Consider the following 21,556-nt stretch of genomic DNA (forward strand, 5'->3'; position numbering starts at 1 on the left):
TTCAGGGCCCTTTGGCAAGACACCCTCTGGGCCTGTGCTGAGGTAGCCAACCATGCCTACCTTTGATGCCAAGGTGTGATCACAGACAGACAGAATACACAAGGTAGATGATAAGAGCCTTAGCCTGCTTTGAGCTTTGCACCCACATGATAACGAAAAGAACACTGCCTATCAAACATACTTAACTGATATAATTAATATTTATCCTAGGAAACAATTTTCTCTGGAAAGCCATTGCTAGCTTCCCTCCCTCAGGCAGCAGGGAGTGGATAAAATTAGTGTATATGTGAGAAAAAGGAGACAAGGGATTTTCATGACCTTAGGGTACTGTTACACTGAGAATTATGTCACTGGATCTAGGAAGGGAGGAAACTATGATGAAATGTGCATATTTTTGTTCGTTGTATTTGGGAGTGTTTGCTCCTTTTCTAGCTTTGAGAATTGGCAACTTCAGTTGCTCTTTTAACCTGAAGCCCACATGTAAGGAACTGGGTGCTTCTTTTACCATTTGTCATATATTAGGGATTTCAAAAAAGCAAATAAAAAAGATGACATTCTTTTATTTCTTCTATTTCCTATACCCATAACCTGCCTGTATTGCAAGGAGCTCAAGGTGGTACACATGGTTATTCCCTCTCCATTTTATTCTCATAACGATCTTTTGAAGTAGGTTAGGTTGAGAGACAGTGATTGGCCCAGGGTCACCCAGTAGGCTTTGTGGCTGGGTGGGGATTTGAACTTAGGTTTCCCCAGCCCTATTCCACATGCAAACCACTATACCACACTCACCTGGTTCACAGGATTACAGGGTAGTTAACAAGCCACAGTGGCTTGTTAACCACCCTGCTCATGTCAGTTGGATGCTGGCTGATTTGTATAATTACCTTCACCTGTCATGGCTTCTTATGTCCCTGAACCTGGCAAGGGTGGCTTGCTTGGGTGGTTACCAAGCCACCCAGAACCCATGGCCTGTTGTAGGGCTGCAGGGTAGTTTGTTAACTACCCCAACAAGCCAACCTCGCTGGGTTCAGACCACATGTGAAGCCACAGGGTGTCGAACTGGCAATGTGGCACCTTTGGGCGCCACAACCCACCATGGCTAATACGGCACAGTGGGCTGCAGCGATTATGCGAACCAGGTCACTGGCTCTCCCTGTGTTTTCTTTATGATTTGCTGCCACTTCTTTTTTTCTTCACCTTACATCTATACAAAAGCCAGTTATGTTGCATATATTAAACCACTGGGTGCTTCCAGACGTATGGTTCCTAGTGCTACCAGTGCAATGGCATTATGCACATATTCTATTTTTTCCTCCTTAGTGGATTGCTTACAGAAAGAAAAAAGGTGGGAAAAGCCAACAGGAAAACACAGGAGGGAAGTGGAAGACGTTGTCATCTGCCCCCGCCCCCTAAAGTTCTGTGAATGAGGTAGGGCAATTGCATGATAAGTGCCTCATCAGGAAACCACCTCATGAGAGCATTCGGAAATGACCAGTCACCCATAGGGAGATTATTTACATGTCTGCGTTTATATAAGGGCAAGCTGAATGACTGCGGTCTAACAAGAGTTAACAAGTGACTAGTTTCAAGTGGCTGAGCAAAGCTAGACATTGCAGTTGTGTGTGACTGCAGGAAACAGAAAACAGTATATGTCATAGATGGTAGTCATAAATAAGTGAGTTAGTAAAAGTCAAGTCTCTACTCATCATTACCAATATATCTGAAACATTTATCTTACAATGGTTTCTGGAATCACTCCTATTTGGGGATGGGGAAAACCCTGTTCCCATTATCTGAAAACAGATTTCCAGTTCAATAATCTTATCATATATATTTAATTAAACTTGAAGTATCAAACTATAGGGTGTGTGGAAGTATGAGAATTTTGTTTGTGAAAACATGAGATGTGTTCTAGTCAAGAAAGACTGTGAACTGTCTAGGATGACAGGAAACAGGAACACAGTGACCACTTCCTTCTAGGTCCATCAATGACAAGCCAGAAAAAGAACTTATAATGAAGGCTAAGCCAAATCATCGTCTGTGAAGAGGCTAAAAGAGAGATTTTGGGTCCTGCAAGATACCGAAATGTATCCTTTTTCACAGCCACAGTGTTACTTCACTCTGTTGCTCCTCTGGCCCCATTTTCCCTTCTGTCTCATGTGGTGCTAGCCAACCAGGAACCTTGTAATGAGTGAGATAGCAGCATGGTGCTACTGTAGCACATCAGATTTGGCCATGTAGCATCATCACTGATAACAAAAGGAAGTGTCACTGAGGGGAGTGAATACACCTCCACACTTTCCAAGATACTGGGCAATTCTTCCTGTCTTCTCAGTATGTTCTGCAGCAGTTTCACTGGCTCCCTTATAGGGCTGCATCAGAAGACTAGAAGCATTGCCTGGTTGCCTTTGCAATGAAGGGACGAGGGAGAACACTCACCCACTCACCTCAAAAACCAGTGGGATGCAAATACTTGGAAATCCTTAAAGTGCTTTTAAAGTATTTGTTGTTGTTTTCATTTACCACATTTATATGGCTACCCATCAACATATGTTCTCTGGGCAGCTTACAGAACTGAGAATAGAATAAAATACAACGTAATATTTAAAATATAACAAACAGTAAAATGTAGCCTTGAAATCCTTCCTTTTTTAAGGAGTGGAAAAATAAGACCACCCCTTAAAATATTTCTCTCTCTCTCTCTCTTTCTCTCTATGCACACACACATACACACACATAATACAAGTACAAGGTGAATAAAAGACGTACTGAAAAGATGGTAAAAATTCATGTCAGGCAAACCTTTCTAGAGAGGTTATTGCATAGCCAGGATACCACCACTGACAAGGCCCTTTCCCCAGTAGGCACCTACCTCACTTCACTTGGCAGGGGCATACGGAACAATGCTTCTGAAGAGGATAGAATCATAGAATCATAGAATAGTAGGGTTGGAAGGGGCCTACAAGGCCATTGAGTCCAACCTCCTGCTCAGTGTCAAGGACCAGTGAGGTATATACGGAAGAAGGCAATCTTTCAGATCAATTGGTCCCAACCATAAAGGGCATTACAAGCAAAACCTGAGACCTCCTGTGAAATGGATGAGAATTTTGTCCAGCCACATCTTCAGGCAACTGATGAGCTCAGGCTGCTTGCCAGAAATGACCAGTGTGAGTTCTACAGGCAGTTTGCACGGCACGCTCTGCACTGTCAGCGTAGGGGTGTCCCAGGTACTTGCCTTTTCCAGGAACACTGCCTGAATATTTGGTTGTGCACACCCTTTAAGGGGTGAAGCCCTTAGTCAAGGTGCAATAGTCTCCAAGGTCAGCCAAGTAATTTTGGCACCAAAGGCAGAAAATCCCACAAGCACCTCTACCCTTCCCTGGAAGTAAAAATGCAACAATTATAACTTAAATAATGAATTATTTGTTATTTCATTGTGCCTTTATTTTGTTAGTTATTTGGGGTGCCATTCATGACACCCAAAGTAAGCTGCCTGAGGTGGACGCCTCACTCTGCCTAATGGTTGAGCCAGCTATGAGAAAATAGTACTAGTGTGGCTCTCAAGACTATATGGATGTATTTTCAGTAACCTGGGAAAGACTGTGGCTGTGCCGAACATGCCGGTCAGAAGGTTTCTCAGGTTACTTTCAGAAAGTAGTGTTTGTTTGTTCCAAAGTACCAGCCATGGTGATTTATTGCAGCTGACATCTACAAGGTTGTCAGCATCATGCTGATCCTAGTAGCAGAAGGGATTAGCAAAATGACCACTGCACTTTAGGATGGCCAGATATAAAGGAGAACAATGCTCCTGTGCCTTAAATAGTTATGTAGAAGATATAATTTTTGCAGGTAGAGCTTGTCATACAGGTATGTGTGTGGTGGGGGTTGGGGGGAAAGCTGTACCTGCCATGTCTTCTTCTACACATTTTATTGAATATAAAACATAGCATTTATATAGGGCTGCAGAGTGTTCCAGGTGCTTCATGTAAATTATCAGAGTAATCCATACAGCATCCCTGAAAGGCAGGCCAGTATAACTATACTCATATTACAGATTGAAAGGCTGAGGCTGAGAAAGAATGGCTGGAGAAAGGCCACCCAGTGACTTCATGGTTAAGGTTAAGGCAAAATTTGAATCTGGGACTTCCTAATTCACAGCTTCCATTTTTACACTTAAACAGGTCTCAGGCAAAGGTCAACAGAGCTCCTGTGCATCTGTTTAACAGAGCTGGCCAAGGCATTTTTCTGCCTCAGGTAAAAGAGAAGATAGCTGCCCACTCCCCCAGTCCATGTACATGAGCCAACAGGATTGGCAGTTAACTCTCATTTCTAGGGATGGACGAAAGTCCCTTACCTGGTCCCGCAGCTTGCTTCGCGGTGGGGGGGAGGCGCCCCATCCCTCCCCGCTGAAATTCTGGCCGGGGGAGAGCGCCCCGCCTCTCCAGCCGCGAAAGTTCTTCTTCCGGGAAGAAGTAAAAAAAAAAAAAAAAAGTGATAGGCTACATAAAGATTTACGTAGCCTATCACAGCTAGATTTTCAAAAAACACCATGATAGGCTATGTAAATCTTTACGTAGCCTATCACAGCTGACTTTGAAAAAAAAAAAAAGCACATACGCAAATGGCGGCGCCCATGGGCACCGCCATTTGTGTTCCTTATTTTGGCACAGGTAGTCTACGTAAAGTTTTACGTAGACTATGGCGAAAATAAGGGCAACGCTATTTGCGTTGCCCTTATTTTCACCGTAGTCTATGTAAATCTTTACGTAGACTACCCGTGCCAAAATAACTAACGCAAATGGCGGCGTCCATGGGCGCCGCCATTTGCGTACGTGCTTCCCCCCCCCCAAAGTCAGCTGTGATAGGCTACATAAAGATTTACGTAGCCTATCACGGTGTTTTTTGAAAATCTAGCCGTGATAGGCTATGTAAATCTTTACGTAGCCTATCACGTTTGCTTGTGTTTGTTTGTTTTTTTACTTGGAAATGGCAGTGGCGGCAGCCGGTCGGAAGACTGGCCGCCGCTGCCGCCGCACCGCCACTGCACCGCCGCCGGGACCCGCCGCCGTGAGGGACATTCGCACGAGGTAAGTCCCATCCCGGGGGGTGGCGGACTGTTTCTCCACCAATTTCGGGGGGCTGAATGCGTTGGCATTTGGCCTCCTGGAGATTCGTGGAGAAATTCTCCGACATCCCTATTTTCAACACTGACAGTGGGAAAGCATTCTCCACCACACCAGAGGCAGCAGGCTAGTTCAGGGGGCCCAGGAAAGATGTTATGGCAGAGAGTTCATAAGAACAGCTGCCAGGCTTCCACGACCCCTAAGCAGCAACGGACAGAGGTGGTTGCCTCACACTTCTTAATAATAGGGCTGGTCCTGCTGCTTGTTGTTTATTCGTTCAGTCGCTTCTGACTCTTCGTGACTTCATGGACCAGCCCACGCCAGAGCTTCCTTTTGGCCGTCGCCACCCCGAGCTCCCCCAAGGTCGAGTCCGTCACCTCCAGAATATCATCCATCCATCTTGCCCTTGGTCGGCCCCTCTTCCTTTTGCCTTCCACTTTCTCTAACATCAGCATCTGATCCTGCTACTGCTGCTTATATTGTCATAGACTTAACAGCTCACTTCTCGGAGTACCTCTCCTGACTTGGACCTACCCTGACACTACGATAAACATCAGAGGGCTTCGTCAGAGTGCCTCGTCAGAGGGAGGCTTACAAGGTGCCAACAAGGGAGAGGGCCTTCTCAGTGGTGGCCCCCCGACTTGGAATGAGCTCCCACTGAGGTTTGCTTAGTGCCAACACAGTCATCTTTTCGGCACCAGTTTAAGAGCACCCTCTAGCCCCAGACATTTGATGGCATATGGTAGGGAATGTATGTCTGTTGTTTCTATCAGATCCAGTAACTTATTGTAAATGTTTTAGCTTTTAAAACCGTTTTACATTTTATATATTAGAGATTTGTATTATGTTTTTATTATCTTGTAGTATGAATATACGATGTGTGTGTTTCTGTGAACTGCCCAAACTGCTTTGGCTATTGGGTGGTACAGAAATGAAATCAATAATAATAATAATAATAATAATAATAATTATTATTTACACTTCCAGTAACCAATGCCAGCTAAAACGCCAGAACAACCAAATATAAACCATAAAACCGAATAGCTTGGCACAGAATAAACTGTGGCGCATAATTGGCCCTCTACTGGGCACATCTCTGGCACAACTGCTTCCCACAGCTCTGGTTCAGCGTAGCGTGAAAAACAGAGAAAAATGACTCCCCGTTCCTCGCTCCTCCGCTCGAGGCAACGCCAGTCCCCGATTCCCGTCACTTCTGGCCAGGCTCTGAAGAGGCTGTAAGTTCCAGTCGAGGAAACGTGGGCGGACGGCAGCTTTATTTATGAGGCAGGTGAAGGAGGGCGAGTCCACGCAAAAGATACTGCGCGTTTGGGGCGGGACGCGGGACTTGAGGGAGACTTTTGTTTCTGGCGGGGAAGTTCGTAGGCGGAGGCGCTTGTCGGGAAGGAACAGGCGCAAGGGAGGGGTTTGCCCGGCTCTTCCCTGCCCCGGGAACTCTTCCAGGAGCGCGGCGGAGGTGACCGGGGCTGGGCGGAGCTGCTGAGCCCAGCACGCCTCGCTTATTAACGCCGACTCCGCGGCAGCGACGCGTCCGTCCCGCTGGTTTCCGCGGCCGAGCTGCACCTTGCGCCGCCCCGCTCGCTCCGGTGCCGTCGCCCGGGCTCTTCCCCGTCCCTCCTCTTGGAACTATGGACGCGCGAGGACGAGGCGTGCCTTGCCTGGCTCTGCTGCTGCTCGGCCAAGGTAAGTCGGTGGCTGGACTTTCAGGCAGGTGGGAGCGGCCCAACCCTGGGCAGGGGCGACTTTTCCTTCAGGGCGCGCTTTTCTGCCGCGCTGCGGAGCGTTGAGGGATGCGCTGCTGCGCTCAGGGAAGCGCAGCACCAGCGGGCGCGCACCCGCTTCCAAAGCAGGCGCCCCCCCTCCCCCCCGCTTGCACCCTTCCTCGGAAAGTCAGCGTCCGAGAAAGCGGCATTTTGGGCTCCATTTCTTAAATTCTTTACAGGCGATAAAACTTCCCTCCGCTTCAAGGAACATTTGCATATGCTAATTTCTGTGTAGAGAGGCACGTTTAAAAATATGCAGGAACTCTCTGCGGAAATGTTTGGAATATATGTTGAGATGCACATTTAGAAATAGAATTATTGTTGTAATGTAAATAGAAATACAGTTCATTTCGCCATAGTGTGGAAGGCTGTGACCAGGGCTAGCTCTACAGTAATGCTTTTTATCGACATTAAGTGCACTCATAAATGTTGTGCATTCCGTGTACCACTTTTCTAGTGTTATTTCCCAACTTTTAGTCCGTATTGTCCAAAATACTGCAGCAGATGTCATTGTGAGCACAACGAGGGATAAATGCGTAAGAGGGACAGAGCGTCACCCACGATGGGATCATATCAATAAGACATGAAGTGTAGATTTGGCCCAGATGACTTGTGTATTTGCCTGTTCAGTGTGCTGGCCAGGTGCTTGCGGTTCTTTAACTGGTAATCCAACAGCCTTTCAAATAGAGGATGATCCTCTGTAAAAGAGGACACCTGGCCACCCTGCACATGATCCAGCCAAAGTTACAGTGCTTGCAGACCTGGCTCCAATGGCACCACCGCCTTGTCTCCTTCGCAGAAGTTTATGGGGAACCAGACAATGTCATTTTCTATTCATGACCCTCCAGTGAGAAAAAGATGGAGTAGCTGCACAATTTTTTTAAAAATTATTATTATTATTATTATTATTATTATTACTAATTACATTTCTATACCACCCCATAGTCAAAGCTCTCTGGGCAGTTTACAAAGATTAAAATATTAAAAATACAGTGTACAGAGGTTAAAAGCCATTTACATTAAAAAAAATAAAAATAAGACAATGTACATAAGGAGAACATCTATCCAAACAACTTCAAGCAATCAACCATACCCATAAGACACATTCAGGATCAATTAAAAATCGCTTTCTGATTGCTAGCATTAGAAGCTTTTCTGCACGAGGCTGTTCATCAGCTATTAATATGCTGTATCTACTTTCGGTTTCATCACAGAATTGAGATCCGAGCACTACATGAAGAGCCGTTTCTTTCCTGTTTCTCTGCTACATGACCTCTAGGTGGCACTGTGGTTTAACAGAATGGCGCTAATAAACAAGTGAAAAAATGTTTTCTTTCACTTTCACAATTAAATGCCTCCTTGCTCCTGTTCTAAGAAAAACAAAAACAACTCAGTTAAAGTGCTGGTTAGACACAAACATGAGACTGGAAGGTCACACCATCATCTAATGACCCCTAAAGAACGATGAGTAGGGAATAACAAGCACACATTAAATGGCTTGTGTAGAAAAGCCCTAGGAGCCCTCCAATGGAAGCATCCCTGAGCACTTTAGGCTGCAATCCTATGCCCACTTACCTGAGAATAAACCCCACTGAGCTTACTTCTGAGAAAAAGTATGTAGGATTTTTGTGCTGTAATTCTCTTCTATTGAAACCAGCAAGACATAAGATTCCCTTAACTTTTGTCAGGGATGTCTCTCTAATTTGAATTGTGCATTTAAAATTTGACCTGTTGTAGATAATTGAAAGCAAAGTCAATGATATAAATGAAAATGAATAACTTATAAACATAGTCAGTATAGTGTAGTGCAGCTTTCCCCAACCTAGTGCTCTCCAGATGTGCTGGACCTCAACTCCTAGCACATCCCCCAGCCAGCCTGGGGGATGCTGGGAGTTGTAGTTCAGCATGTCTGGAGGGCACCAGGTTGGGGAAAGCTGGTAAAATGGATTAAGGGTCCAATCCTATGGGTTGTCCACTCAACGATAAAAAAAAAGTCTCCGAATTTGGAGGCTCCCAATCATCCAGTGCAGGGCAGGAGGAGCAGCGGAGGTGATCTTTGCCTCCCCATCCTCCCACTCTACGTTTTTCACTTGATGGGCTTTTGAGCCCATCTAGTGATGGCACTTCAGAGCAGGAGGGAAGGAAGAGGCTCAGGAGAGCTTATCCTGGCCTCTTCACTCCCCTCCCCACCCACTGAAACGCCCCCGTTTCCCCCTCTCCAAGGTCGCTTTCCTGTCCTCAAAGGCCAGCCAGCATGTGTGCAGGCTGCAAGGGGATGGGGTAGGGAGTAGGATCTCCAACTCCCCCTTCCGAATTTGGAGTGTGGGGAATATGAACTATTCTATGGGCCTTCAGACAATGTCCAGGGGCTATAAGATTGCTCCCTAAAGGTGCTTCCAGATGGGGCTTTTTTCCTGCAATCACCATGTCTCATTCATGGAATTTTAAAGGGGGGTCCAGATGATGTTGTCATCCATTTCTAACCCTCCCATGTTTCCCCAGTGTTTCTTCCATCTTTTTTCTTTCCACACACAAAAAAATGTTAAGGAGAAAAAGATGGTATAACTGCACAACGTCTTTTGCCTCGTAGCGCTAGGAGTGTTCGGTCTCAAAGCACCAAACTGAGGAGACTCATGTTCAAATCCTCATTCAGTCATGAAGCTCATTAGGTGATTTTGTGCCAGTCACTGTGAGCTTAACTACCTTGCAGGGTTGTTGTGAGAATAAAATGGTGGGGAGGATGATGTACAGTGCCTTGACCTTCTAGGAGGTAAAGCAGGGTATAAATGTAATTAATAACAGAATCATAGAATAGTAGGGTTGGAAGGGGCCTATAAGACCATCGAGTCCAACCCCCTGCTGAATGCAGGAATCCAAATCAGAGCATCCCTGACAGATGGCTGTCCCCTCATCTTGAATGCCTTTAGTGTGGGAGAGCCCACCACCTCCCTAGGTCATTGGTTCCATTGTCGTATTGCTCTAACAGGACGTTTTTCCCGATGTTCATCCAGAATCTGGCTTCCTGTAACTTGAGCCCATTATTCCGTGTCCTGCATTCTGGGATGATTGAGAAGATATCCTGGCCTTCTTCTCTGTCATATATTAGTACTGTGTCATAATAACATAGCATCAATATATCTGCCTTGAGAGGGTTTTACTCTTAAAGGCAGCCTAAAAATAATTTTAAGTAAATAATTAAAATAAATATCTCCTCTTTTTCTTAGTGTTCTTCAAATAACTACACTTAGCTTTTCTGTAGCATATCTTACTTTATCTCAGTAATTCTTACACCAGCCTTGTAAGGTAGGCCAATATTATTAACCTCTTATTGCAGATTTACAGTATGATCCTAATCATGTTAACTCACATTTAACCCGCCCTCCCCTTTCCCCAAATTCAATGAAACATATATCCAGGTATGTATGTATAGGGTTGCAACCAGGGACTTCAGGGCTCACAGCTAATGCTCTTAGCCACTACACTAAACCACATCTTATTTCCAAACATGTGGCATGGCTGTGTTGCATTTCCTTTTCCTCTCATACGGTACTTACCATAAAGTGTGTTTTCGACATTTAATAACAATTAGCTCCTTTTCTATGCCAAAATATATAAATTAGTAAAGATGGGAATGCCTTTGAGCTTGTCCAGAGTACATTTTCCTCACCAGCAGTGGCAGCAGGATTTTGGGGCTTTCTTGATGGGAGACCATTAGTGGAGCATCTCAGCTAGCAAGAGGCAGAGGTATTCAAGTGAGTTACACAAACAGCATTCTTAGGGTTTCAGAAACTTACTTACACCAACGTGCAAGAAGAGAGAGTGAGAACAAGCAAGCTACCCCCAATTGCCTTTCTCACTGCCCTCCACATGTCCAGGGAAAACTTCTGAAGCAGGGAGCCTCTGTTATCAGTGAAGGCTTTCTGCATAATTGGTTCTCAATCACAAGGAGACCCTCCAGAGATGGGAGAGCCTCTCCACCTCAGACGTTCTCTCTGAACACAAGAAGAATGATGAAAATGGTGATGAAGGGGACGGAGCTAGCATGCTCATTCTTGCTCATCTTCCTTTCATATAAGTAGGCTTCTGAATGCTTGAATAGAGAGTACCCAAGAGGGAGCATCATGAGGGAGCATCCAAGAGAAAATAGGAAGCATCCAAGAGAGAAGAGGGAGCACCCAAGAGGGAGTGTCCTGAGGGAGCATCCAAGAGAGAATAGATGCATCCAAGAGGGAGCATCCTGAGGGAGCATCCAAGAGAGAAGAGGGAGCACCCAAGAGGTAGTATCCTGAGGGAGCATCCAAGAGAGAATAGAGGCATCCAAGAGGGAGCATCCTGAGGGAGCATCCAAGATTGAATAGAGGCATCCAAGAGGGAGCATCCTGAGGGAGCATCCAAGATTGAATAGAGGCATCCAAGAGGGAGCATCCTGAGGGAGCATCCAAGAGTCCACTCCGTAGATGACAAATGCAAGAAGCTAAGCCACTCCACATGCCTTTAAAAAAGCACCAATAAACCAACTCCCGTTGTTTGGGAGTGACCGCATCTCAGTGGTGGAGCACCTGCTTTGCATGCAGAAGGTCCCAGGTTCGATCTGCAGCTTCTCCAGGTAGGGCTAGGACAGAACCCTGCCTGAAACCCTGGAGAGCTGCTACCAGTGAGTGTCGACAATACTGGGCTAGATGGAACAATGGTCTGACTCAGTATAAGGCAGCTTCCAATGTTCCTAACATCTCAGTGGTATGACTGAAGGGCACCTTTATTCATTGTGGTTCTGCTGAAGGTGTGGAGCAGTGTTGCCTGTAAGCAAGGTTTTGCCTAGCTTCCTCTGATCACTTAAGCGAGTCCTGTGGGAACTGTCCTATTTGCCACCCCTTTGGAACCAGCCATGCCCTTTGCCACTGAGCAATCCGAATCAGCCTCCTCAGATCTAGGGGTGGGGGGATGTGCTTCCTCGCAAGGTTGGACCCTGGTGCTCCTCATTTTAGAAGTTAGGTACTTGGCAGAGCAATGTTTTGTTTTGTCCCCAAAGACGGATCTCCTTGAAAACAATCTAAGATATAAAGAAGTTGTAGGGCTGGTAATGCTGCCGGTGGGGCAGGGTGGGAGCATGAGTTTGCATGCTTCTTCTCCACACATCTTCTTTATGGAGTGCTATTTCTCATCCGTAGCCTTAAACAACAATTAAGTGTTACATTGACAGCAATATCACTTGCCGTTAAGGCTAACCTGGTTTCAAATGCTGGTTAGGAGTAAACCCTGATTAGCCACAACCGTGGTTAACATCACTGCTGACATAATGCAAAACTGCAGTTGACTCTGGGGGCAGGAATTCACACTCGGAAAGGATGGTGTGAATGAGGGAACACAAAGTCCCGTGGGCTGCTCCCAATTGCTCAAGCATGGAAAGGTTATATCTGGTTTCCCTTTTGCCATGAACACCTTGGTATCCTTAAGCAGACTACTTCATTTTTGGTTGGCTTCAGCTCCTAGACCTGCAACATGGGGAGACTTGTGCAGACATAGTAACCTAATTCTAGGTTTAAAAAATGAGCACATTTGCCCACTTTACCATTATAATTGAATACCTTTAATGCCGCTAAACCTTACACTTAACATTAATCCTTGGGCCAGGATGAATGTGAAATGTGGGAATACGAACTTCCTTGTGTTTTTGGATGACTTGTAGCCCTTACATATATTTTTCTGGGAACAGCAGAAAACATTCATGTGACATTCATTTGTCATAACTTTCCCCCACACGCACACTACATACACACACTTCCAGACTGTAAAAAACAGTGTATTGTTTCATCTGAGCTTACTGTGGAGTTGGGTGCCAATGCAAAGGCATTTTACCTGTAAGAAGTTCCAACTTGTTCTTTCAATAATTATGGGAAACATTGTGGAATGTAGTACTGCTAGAGGGAATGAAATCAGATACAAAGCCATTAACCTTTTGGAAGAATTGTGGCACGCAAACCGCCTTGTAATACTTAAAAAAAAAAGAGGGATGAAGCCTCAGACCATGAAACATTCTATCTGCATTTTTGTCTAATCTGTCCTTTATTCTCTTGGTGAAAGTGATTGGGGTTTAAACAAAAGCACCAGTTCAGGCTGCAAATGTATTCAGACTAGAGTGACAGTGTGTACCAATGCCATCAAAACAGAGTAGATGGAATTTAGCTATATGAGGAATATTGTTCTGATAGTGACAATTGTAAGAGAAAAGGAATACTTGTGTATATGTGTCTGTACAAAGTTTATAGAGCAAGCTGCAGGGATTTCCATTTGAGGTTTATCATTTAGGTCGCTAAGCTATGCATGTTTAGACAGAAAAAAGTCCTACAACTCCTAGCATGCCCCTTAGTTGCAATAACTGCTTCTGCATCTACTAAACTACTACAACAGAGCCAATATAAAGAAGTTAAGAACTCCATCACCTTACACAATTTAACAGTAAACTTAGTTTCACATTACTGAGCATATGCAATATGATTAGGTTAAGCAAGGATAATATAAATCTCTGTAACCAAAGTAGGTTGTGACCCACCTGGCCAAAATACCTGGTTGCACTGGCAAGTTTTAACTGCACACGTTTCCATTTCCTACTACCCATTTCTAGGTTCTTGATATTTCAAATATTAGAATAGCATCAAGGCTTAAGACACATGAACTAAACTTCCTTAGCTAATAATATGTAACAGGAATCTTCCATGGTTCAGTCCCTTTTGGAAACTCAGCCGTAATATTGGCCAATATTGCAGGACCCCATAATTTTGGTTAGGAAATGGGTGACTACTTTTTCATAAATAAGATATCCATTCAATAAGATGAAAACACCATATCAAAGATCCATGACCTGGAAGTGATAGAGTTCTGATTTGAATGTCAGATGAGGCTACACCACTGGTAAAAGTGATGATGTACTTTTGCTAGTTGAGGAGCCTTAAAAACAACCATTCGCAACACCGGAAATATGAGGCATGGCTACATTGCCCTTGGCATCACCAAAAGGATGCAGGTATCCTTTTTCTGCTCTCACATTCATGTCCAAGTTCTTTGCCCTATATCTTGCACCAGTCATCAAATGGTAGCACAGTCAGTAACCAGAAGCAATTGATGGCCATAAGAACGGTAAATATAATCTATTGCAGCCTTCCCCAACCTGGTTTCCCTCCAGATACAACTCTTAGCATCCCCCAGCCTGCCCTGGTGGCTAGGGGATGCTGGGAGGTGTAATCTAACACATCTAGTGGGCACCAGGTTGGGGAAGGCTGATCTAGTGTCCTGTGTCAGGTGAGGCCAAGACATGGTAAATTCCAAGAGCAGGTTCACAAGGTAGCTCAATATCTAGGCCAGCTAGGTGCAAGCAAAGGCCAAGAATCCAAGGGCAATCCACCAGCGGAGCCACAAGGCAGTCAAAGGTCTAAGACAACAGAGTTCAATCAGAGAGCTAATAACCAGGCAAGAGCAAGTCCAAATCCAGAGTCACAAGGCAGCCCAATGCCCAACATAAGGCAGCCCAGTAGAGCAAGGGCTAGACAATCAGAAGGTTTGTTCAGAAGTGGTACACAGATGCTGTTCTATCAACTCTTGCTCCCTAAGACTGAGGCTTATTAAGCCTTAGCTCCCAGAGCCCCACCCGATGCTCAGTTGCAGGTCATTTTATGCCTTTGGCAGACGTCTTACTCATGAAGAAGGCCTTGCTCTTGCAGGCTTCCTCTGCATATGGGCACTCCTTCACCTGGCCATTGTCCTAGCCTATATCTTTAGGTGCTGGCATTCTCAGGGGCTAGGTGTTAGTTCATTATACGCCTTTACTTTAGCAGCCAAGCTCTCTTCCTCTTGAGAAAGTAGATCTGAAGCTACCTCTTCTGAGTGCCCAGGACTGTCGGGCAGCCCTGGGGTTCTCTGAAGACAGCCTGTTCCCTGGTGACATCTGGATCTGGGGGCTCTAGATCTTCCTCTGATGAGGAATGCCCCTGGGGTGTTATGACACCCATCTGGAAGTGGCTAGAACATGACTTTCTGGCCCCACTAGCCAGTGAACACACAAAGTGAGACAGTGACTGAGTTCACATCCCACAATAAAGCACAGTGGTCTGTGAGCCATGTTAGTGTCAGATGGCTTACCATAGCATCTGAACCCAGCGTGGGCAATCCAGCGTGGGTTGTTTTTCACCAACAAGCCACCCTGAAAATGCATGGCTTGTAGTAGCATTGTTGAGGATAGTTTGTTCTCAGGGTGGCTTATCGTGCTGTCTGAAACTGGCACCATTGTTTGTCTCAAGCGGCTACAGAGCTGCTTGGCAAGAGTGGCAAAAAAGCGCTGTGCGCAAGTTAGCCTATATGCAGTCTCGCTTTGCCAGTTTCCTTGTATGTTACCCACTCCACTTAGGTGCTCCCTTTTGACAGCTGAAAAATACAAGGAAATTGATAAGGCAAGACTACACATACTGGACAGCCAAAATTGTGCCTTGCGCACTTGTGATAGGTTGGGGAGAATAATAATAATAATAAATATGACCCCATTTGCGCAATTCTGAAGGACTGAAAAAAAATTTTTTTAAAAAGGTGGCAAATGAAGTGGTTCAAAAGTGGGTAGGGATCAGGGTGGGGAGGGGGCCAGGATGAGGAGACAAGATGGGCTGTTCAACAAAGGACACTGGGATATGTGCAGGGAGCAGTCTGGAGGACTGAGGGGGGAAACAAGCTACCCTAAGCCAGGGCTTGCCCAGTTGTCTGTCGGGAGGAACATGGGTTGACGAGCGAACAGCTAACCCACTGTGGCCCAACCTCAGGGTTGCTTAGCGTTATGTGCAAACCCACCCTAAGTTAATATCATATTAGTCAGACAATGAGGCATACTTTACAAATGTCATCAGACAATATATCAAGGAGAATGAAGTTTAGATATTGCACTTATAGGAGCTATTTTAAAACTTCTCAAATTATTCCTGTTGAATCACAATTTTAAAAATAGACAATTTTAAGTATGGCTAGATTAAGAAAATATTTCAAAATAATCCATTTGAATGTAATTGATTTTGGGTACAATGGATATATATGTGGGTTTACAGATATATATTTTTCAGAAGGCCAGAACAAGCCATTAGCGCTCTTAAAAGTCTTGAAAATTCAGAGTTCACTGTTGTCATTTCCATTTACTCATTTCAAGGTTTCCTTTGTTAGGCTTTGTGCAGGCCTGTCCCTATTTCCATGGTTACCATGTTGAAATGCAGACAGGACACAAGCTGCATTCCGATCAGAGCTGTTCATGAAGCGCCATATCCATAGCATATGTTTTATTGTTTTAGGTCAGCAGTTCTCAAACTTCTTTTTTCAGAGACCATTGAAAATTTATGGTGGCTTTGGCAGACCGCTTAATAAACTTTATTTGTTCTACAAATCAAAGCACATACATAACTCATATTTTAATAACTGTAATCTTGTTTTTAGCTAGTAATTGTTTTTGGAAAAATTAGTAGACTACACCAGTGCTGTATTATGAAAATCACAGGCCCAAGGTCAGGGCCTTTTGTCAGCCTGTTTGATAATCCGGCCCTAGTTAAAATGGCCTCTATCTCCAGATTTAGAAAAAGTAAACCAAGTTCAGAATGAAGTACAGATATTCTCAACTATTCTGTAATCTTCCTGTCGGCCACCTGAATAGAGCTTGTGGACTACTAATAGTTCACGGACTACAAATGGAAAACTTCGGTCTTTGTTTAAGAGCTCACATATGCAAAGCAGCCACGATTTCTGTGTCTCATCCTCAAATCATAGTTAGCCTTTTATAGAGAGAAAATATAAAACTAAATGAGAAAGATAATGGTGCTTCCAGACAGAGTGCTACAAATCAAAAGGTGCTGTTCACCCACGAGGCTCTGTGACGCACACTAGCTTCCATTTGGCATATGCAAGCTGCAACGGGGGGGGGGGTGCCGCAGCTTGTTGTGTCACGCGAAGCTAGTGAGGGTCGGTTGCTGTTGTGGTTAACAAACCATCCACAACCCTAAAACTAGCCATGGGTTGTGGGTGGTTTTTTAACCATGCCAACAATCCACCCTTGCTGGATTTGCATGACACAGCAAGCCATGGTGCATCCCCACCGTGGCCTGCATGTTCCAAATGGTGGCCAGCGTGCATCATGGAGCCTCTGTGGTTCAGTTAACTCACAGTGGCTTACCTTGACATGCGAACCAGGTCACTGTACCCTCCCATAAAATTCCATGTTTGAGGAAGGATTTCAGGATAAAAGCTCCATCTGGAAACACACAACATTGCAATTTATATTGAAGCTGGCTACAATGTTTACAAGCTAACTCACCAAAAAATATTTTTGCTGTCAGTTTTCATTTCAGCAGACAGAATAAATGGGAAAGAGCTTTGTCTCAGTAGTCAAAGAGTGGGACATATTGGTATTGCATAGTCTAAAAAAATTCTTATCTGTGCAGAACTCTGCTGAACTGCCTGTGGCCCTTGGCCCAATTTCTTGCAGCCCTAATTTCAAATGGCCTGCAGAGATGGAGTAGTACAGAGAAAGAAAAAGAGAGAGATGCAGTGGCACACACAGAGAGGAGAGAGAGGGTGGGAGAGAAAGCTACACAATTCTGCAATGTTGCGAACTTCATCCACATTTTGTTCTCTGGCCTGCAGCTCCCAACAGATCATCCCCAGGGGAACGAAGCCCTCTAGACAAAAAAAAAGGTTAACTACTTCTAGAAAGTCCATTTAGGATTGCTGCTTTGACCCAGTTCTTGCTTATCTAAGAATATAGCATTAATCTGAAAGACTAACAGTATCTCTAAGTTCAGTATCTACATACAGAAGCCTTGGGGAGATTCACAAGCAGGGCATAACTTGGTTTCTAAAAATGTAAGTATAATCATTCAAAATTTGGCTTATGTCCCAACACTATTCATAAATTAACAGCATGTAATCTGCAATCTACAAATGCCTTCTTTGTGATCAGCCACATATACGTATATTCAGAATACCCTTGTAGTTGGCAAAGTCCATTACTGTGTGCATGTGAATCTGAAATTTCCAGCACATTTGTAAAACAGTTATTTTTAGTAACCAAGTTTAATAATCTTATACAGGGGTTGAATTTTAATTTCATTAGCATTGGAGTTTTATCTGCTTATCTGGGATGGTTTTTTGGCAGAGAAAAAAATCCATACTTTAGTTTTGTTACAACCTGGCCACACACCAGGGGAAGGGCGAGATGTAAATCCAAATGAATAAATACCACTGCAGTATATTTGTGGCTGTAGTGGAGTAGGTTTCTTTCTTAGTTGACCATTTTAGCTTCTTCACTGCTTCAATGTGTAGATAGGATGTGGGAGCACACGTATGAATAGCTGGTTTCCTGTGGTGGGTTAGGTCAGGGAAGGAAGCATTAAAAAAGAACCAATTTCTTGTTTTCTTTTAAGCCACAAATGATTATCTGTGGCCAAATAGGCCTTTTAATTAGGGCTGTGCATTGCTTCATTGCCAAATCCGAATCCCAAAGCAAATTGGGGTGCTTCGGGGGTGCCTCAGTGTGATTGGAAGCAAATCAAACCAGCACTGAAGTACTCTGAAGTGAAGCGGGTCACCAATGAATTTATTTATTTATTATTATTAAATTTATTAATCGCCCATCTGGCTGGTCACCCAGTTGGTGTTGCTGGAGGTGCTCCTTAAGATAGGCTGGGCTGGAACCATATAGGGTTTTAAAGGTCAAAACCAACACCTTGAATTTGGCTTGGAAAACAACTGGTAACCAGTGCGACTCCTTCAGCACTGGAGTGATGTGATCTCGCCGGCGGCTGCCTTTAATCAGGCGAGCCGCCGTGTTCTGTACCAGCTGCAGCTTCTGAACCATCTTCAAGGGTAATTCCACGTAGAGCGCATTACAGTAGTCTAAACTGTAAAGTGCCTCGGTCCACATCGGAGATTCGGAGCTATTCTGATGCCTTCTGAAGCCCAGATAGCCTGTCTCCAAAATATATCAACTTGAGAAAGATCAGGGAGGGGAAGGAGTGAGCTTTGACAAATGGCAACTCTAGTTGCCAACTTAGGGCTGAACATAACCCATCAGTGACAGAGCTGGTGGCAGGGATCCTGGATATATTGGAGAAAAAAGCCTGCATTTGTTCATTGCGAGATAGAGCGATCTTGTGGTGTTACTTAAGGGAGCTCTGAAGCTATTTGGCTAGATCTGTGGTGTGTGTGTGACTCTTTCCCACTCTTTCTTCATAGTTTTCTGGCTAGATCCTTTTAAAAAACACAAATATATTTAAACAAGTACTTTCCTTGTTCTTGGCTCTTTCCCCCCCAACCTGCCCTTCTCAATTCCTGTATTCCTTCCCTTCCCATTTTTGAACACTATATCTTTTCCCTAAAAAAATAAAGTATAAATCCTTTTATTGGCTTGTAGGTTGTTCTGTACTTGCTTTTCTTTTGCTCTTGTGTGTCTCTCTGTGTGTGCTTGTGTTGAGGTCAAGCAAAGCATTACACAGATCCACATGTCAAAATAAGGTGGGCAAAGCACTACATCTATTTTTAAATGTATGGCAAAGCAAGCAAGCCCAATATGAGGCATCTTCGGGGTCTTGAATCCGTTGCAGATTTCTCCAACATCCCTACTGTTATAATCCGAGTACTTGAGAGAGAGTGAGAAGGAGGTTATATGATTTAGAAAACATGGAGCTAGGCACATTAAGTTGACCAGACTTTAGAAATCAAGCAAATTTTAACCACAGGGCAGTTGCATGAATCAATGATCTCTTAATTCCAAGATGGCAAATTGGCAGTCCAAAGCCTGGATGCCAACTTTATCTGGACCCAGATTACCAAATTTAGTAATACTAGGGGAGAGGGGTTATTTGCATTTCAAAGAAACCTACAGCACAGATTAGGGATAGTGACCTCCTCCTAATCATCACTTAAACACCTAACTTCTCTGATTATTCCGTTAGGATCTTTGGTTTGAGTTTCTGAGAACATCACATTTTATCTGTGCCTAGCACAAAAACTACTTGGCCAAACTGCCTGAAATTTGGTGGGTGAAATCCTCTCTATGGGGGCTGGGAGGTCCCCAAATTTTATACACTTCAGTGGAAACAGTGAAAAGTTATAGCTATATGCTTAGAGAGTTTTTGTTGAAAAAATCAAATTTTAACTCTGCCTAGCACAAAAACTACTGGACCAAACTGTCTGAAATTTGAGAAGTGGAATCCCTTCCATTGGGGCTGACAGGTCTCTAAATCTCATGTATTTCTCATGAAAACTGTAAAAGGTATGGCCATTTCTATTTTCCAGTGCAAGTCAATGGGAAAATGTCATATCAGAATGATTTGGATATGCGAATCTCGCGTCAGATCCAAATCCGAAGTGAAGCGGATTGGATCCAAATCTCTTCGAAGTGGGCTGCTTTGGAAGATCTGAAGAGGCAAAGCAGGGGTTCTGTGCACAGCCCTACTTTAAATGTCTTGAGGAGATGTCCCCCGCCTTTCTATTTTTTTAATTCATTCTCTTAATCATTTTGAAATGTACTTTATTTATTTATTTATTTATTTATTAAACGCATTCTAGAGAAACATTGCAGAGAGATGTAATTGTACCAGTTTTGGTATGATGAAGCATGATATCTTGCCTTTCAGGAGGCCTTTCTGCCTGCTACAACTTCAGGAAATATCACCATTTAAAGGAAAGAGATAACAGGAAGGAATACGTTTGTGTCGCATGCTTCTTGGGAACACTTTTAAAAATATATCTACAAGAAACACATGTTTTGTTTGGTTGTACTGCTGATAACAACACTACCCTCACCAGGATGTGGTACAGACATTTCTGTTACCCTTTTCTTCTGTATTTCAGCAGAGGCTTAGATGTTGAGGTCTGAATTAGAGGCAATCCAGTACATTAATATACTTTAAAAAATATTATAAGTGAATAGTGTGCAGAGATGTAATTGAATTGGTTTGATGAAACATGCTTCTTTCATGCCTTTCTGGAGGCCATGCTTCATGTAGTAGTGCAAGGGGCTGAAACCAGAAGGCAACATCAGCAGCCCACCCCCCACGTACCCATGGACATTCTTTGCACACATATAAGGGCTTCTCTGGACTTGAGTTGTGTGCAGCTCCTGTTGTTGTGATCATTGTTGTTATTCTACAGTTTATTTTTTCTGACAAAAATTAGCAATCATACATAAAACATATTAGTTAGCAATTATCTAGCAAAACAGTTCCTTTTCATACTGTGACGGCAGCCATTCAGTTATGAAATTAGCAAAAGAGCAAATGTTGTTATTAATTGCTCTGTTAATAGTTTAGCCAATATCAAAGAAATTTAAATCTGGTTACAAATGTACAGTATAATCCATAGGACAGTTAAGTCACAATTCTTTGGTATAAACCAGTGGGTTTTGTAATCATACCTGTATTTACTTGGGCACAAGTCCTTTTGTCATAGACTGGATGGACTTGAGCACACTCCGGGAGAGATCGCGGGACAGGAAGGCCTGGCATACTATGGTCCATGGGGTCATGAAGAGTCGGACATGGCTGAACGACTGAACAACAACAGCCAGACATAGTTGATGTTCATGGGTTTGCCATGTTCACATATAAAGCAGCAAGTGGAAGTATGCAATTGTTT

The 21,556-nt window shown here is 44.0% G+C and overlaps 1 protein-coding gene across 1 annotated transcript in view; it reads left to right on the forward strand.

Moving 5' to 3' along the window:
* The first annotated feature begins 6,580 nt into the window (after positions 1 to 6,580).
* ITGA2 (integrin subunit alpha 2) overlaps positions 6,581 to 21,556 on the forward strand; it is a 99,835-nt gene continuing 84,859 nt past the window's right edge. Inside the window, exon 1 of the mRNA XM_084833198.1 lies at positions 6,581 to 6,824. Coding sequence (XP_084689324.1) covers positions 6,770 to 6,824 — 55 coding nt within the window. The 5' untranslated portion in view covers positions 6,581 to 6,769. The remainder of the gene's footprint in view (positions 6,825 to 21,556) is intronic.

This window comes from Heloderma suspectum, chromosome 2 (assembly GCF_057233095.1).
Source record: "Heloderma suspectum isolate Gila_16-S chromosome 2, 16-S_ref, whole genome shotgun sequence".
Taxonomy (NCBI): domain Eukaryota; kingdom Metazoa; phylum Chordata; class Lepidosauria; order Squamata; family Helodermatidae; genus Heloderma; species Heloderma suspectum.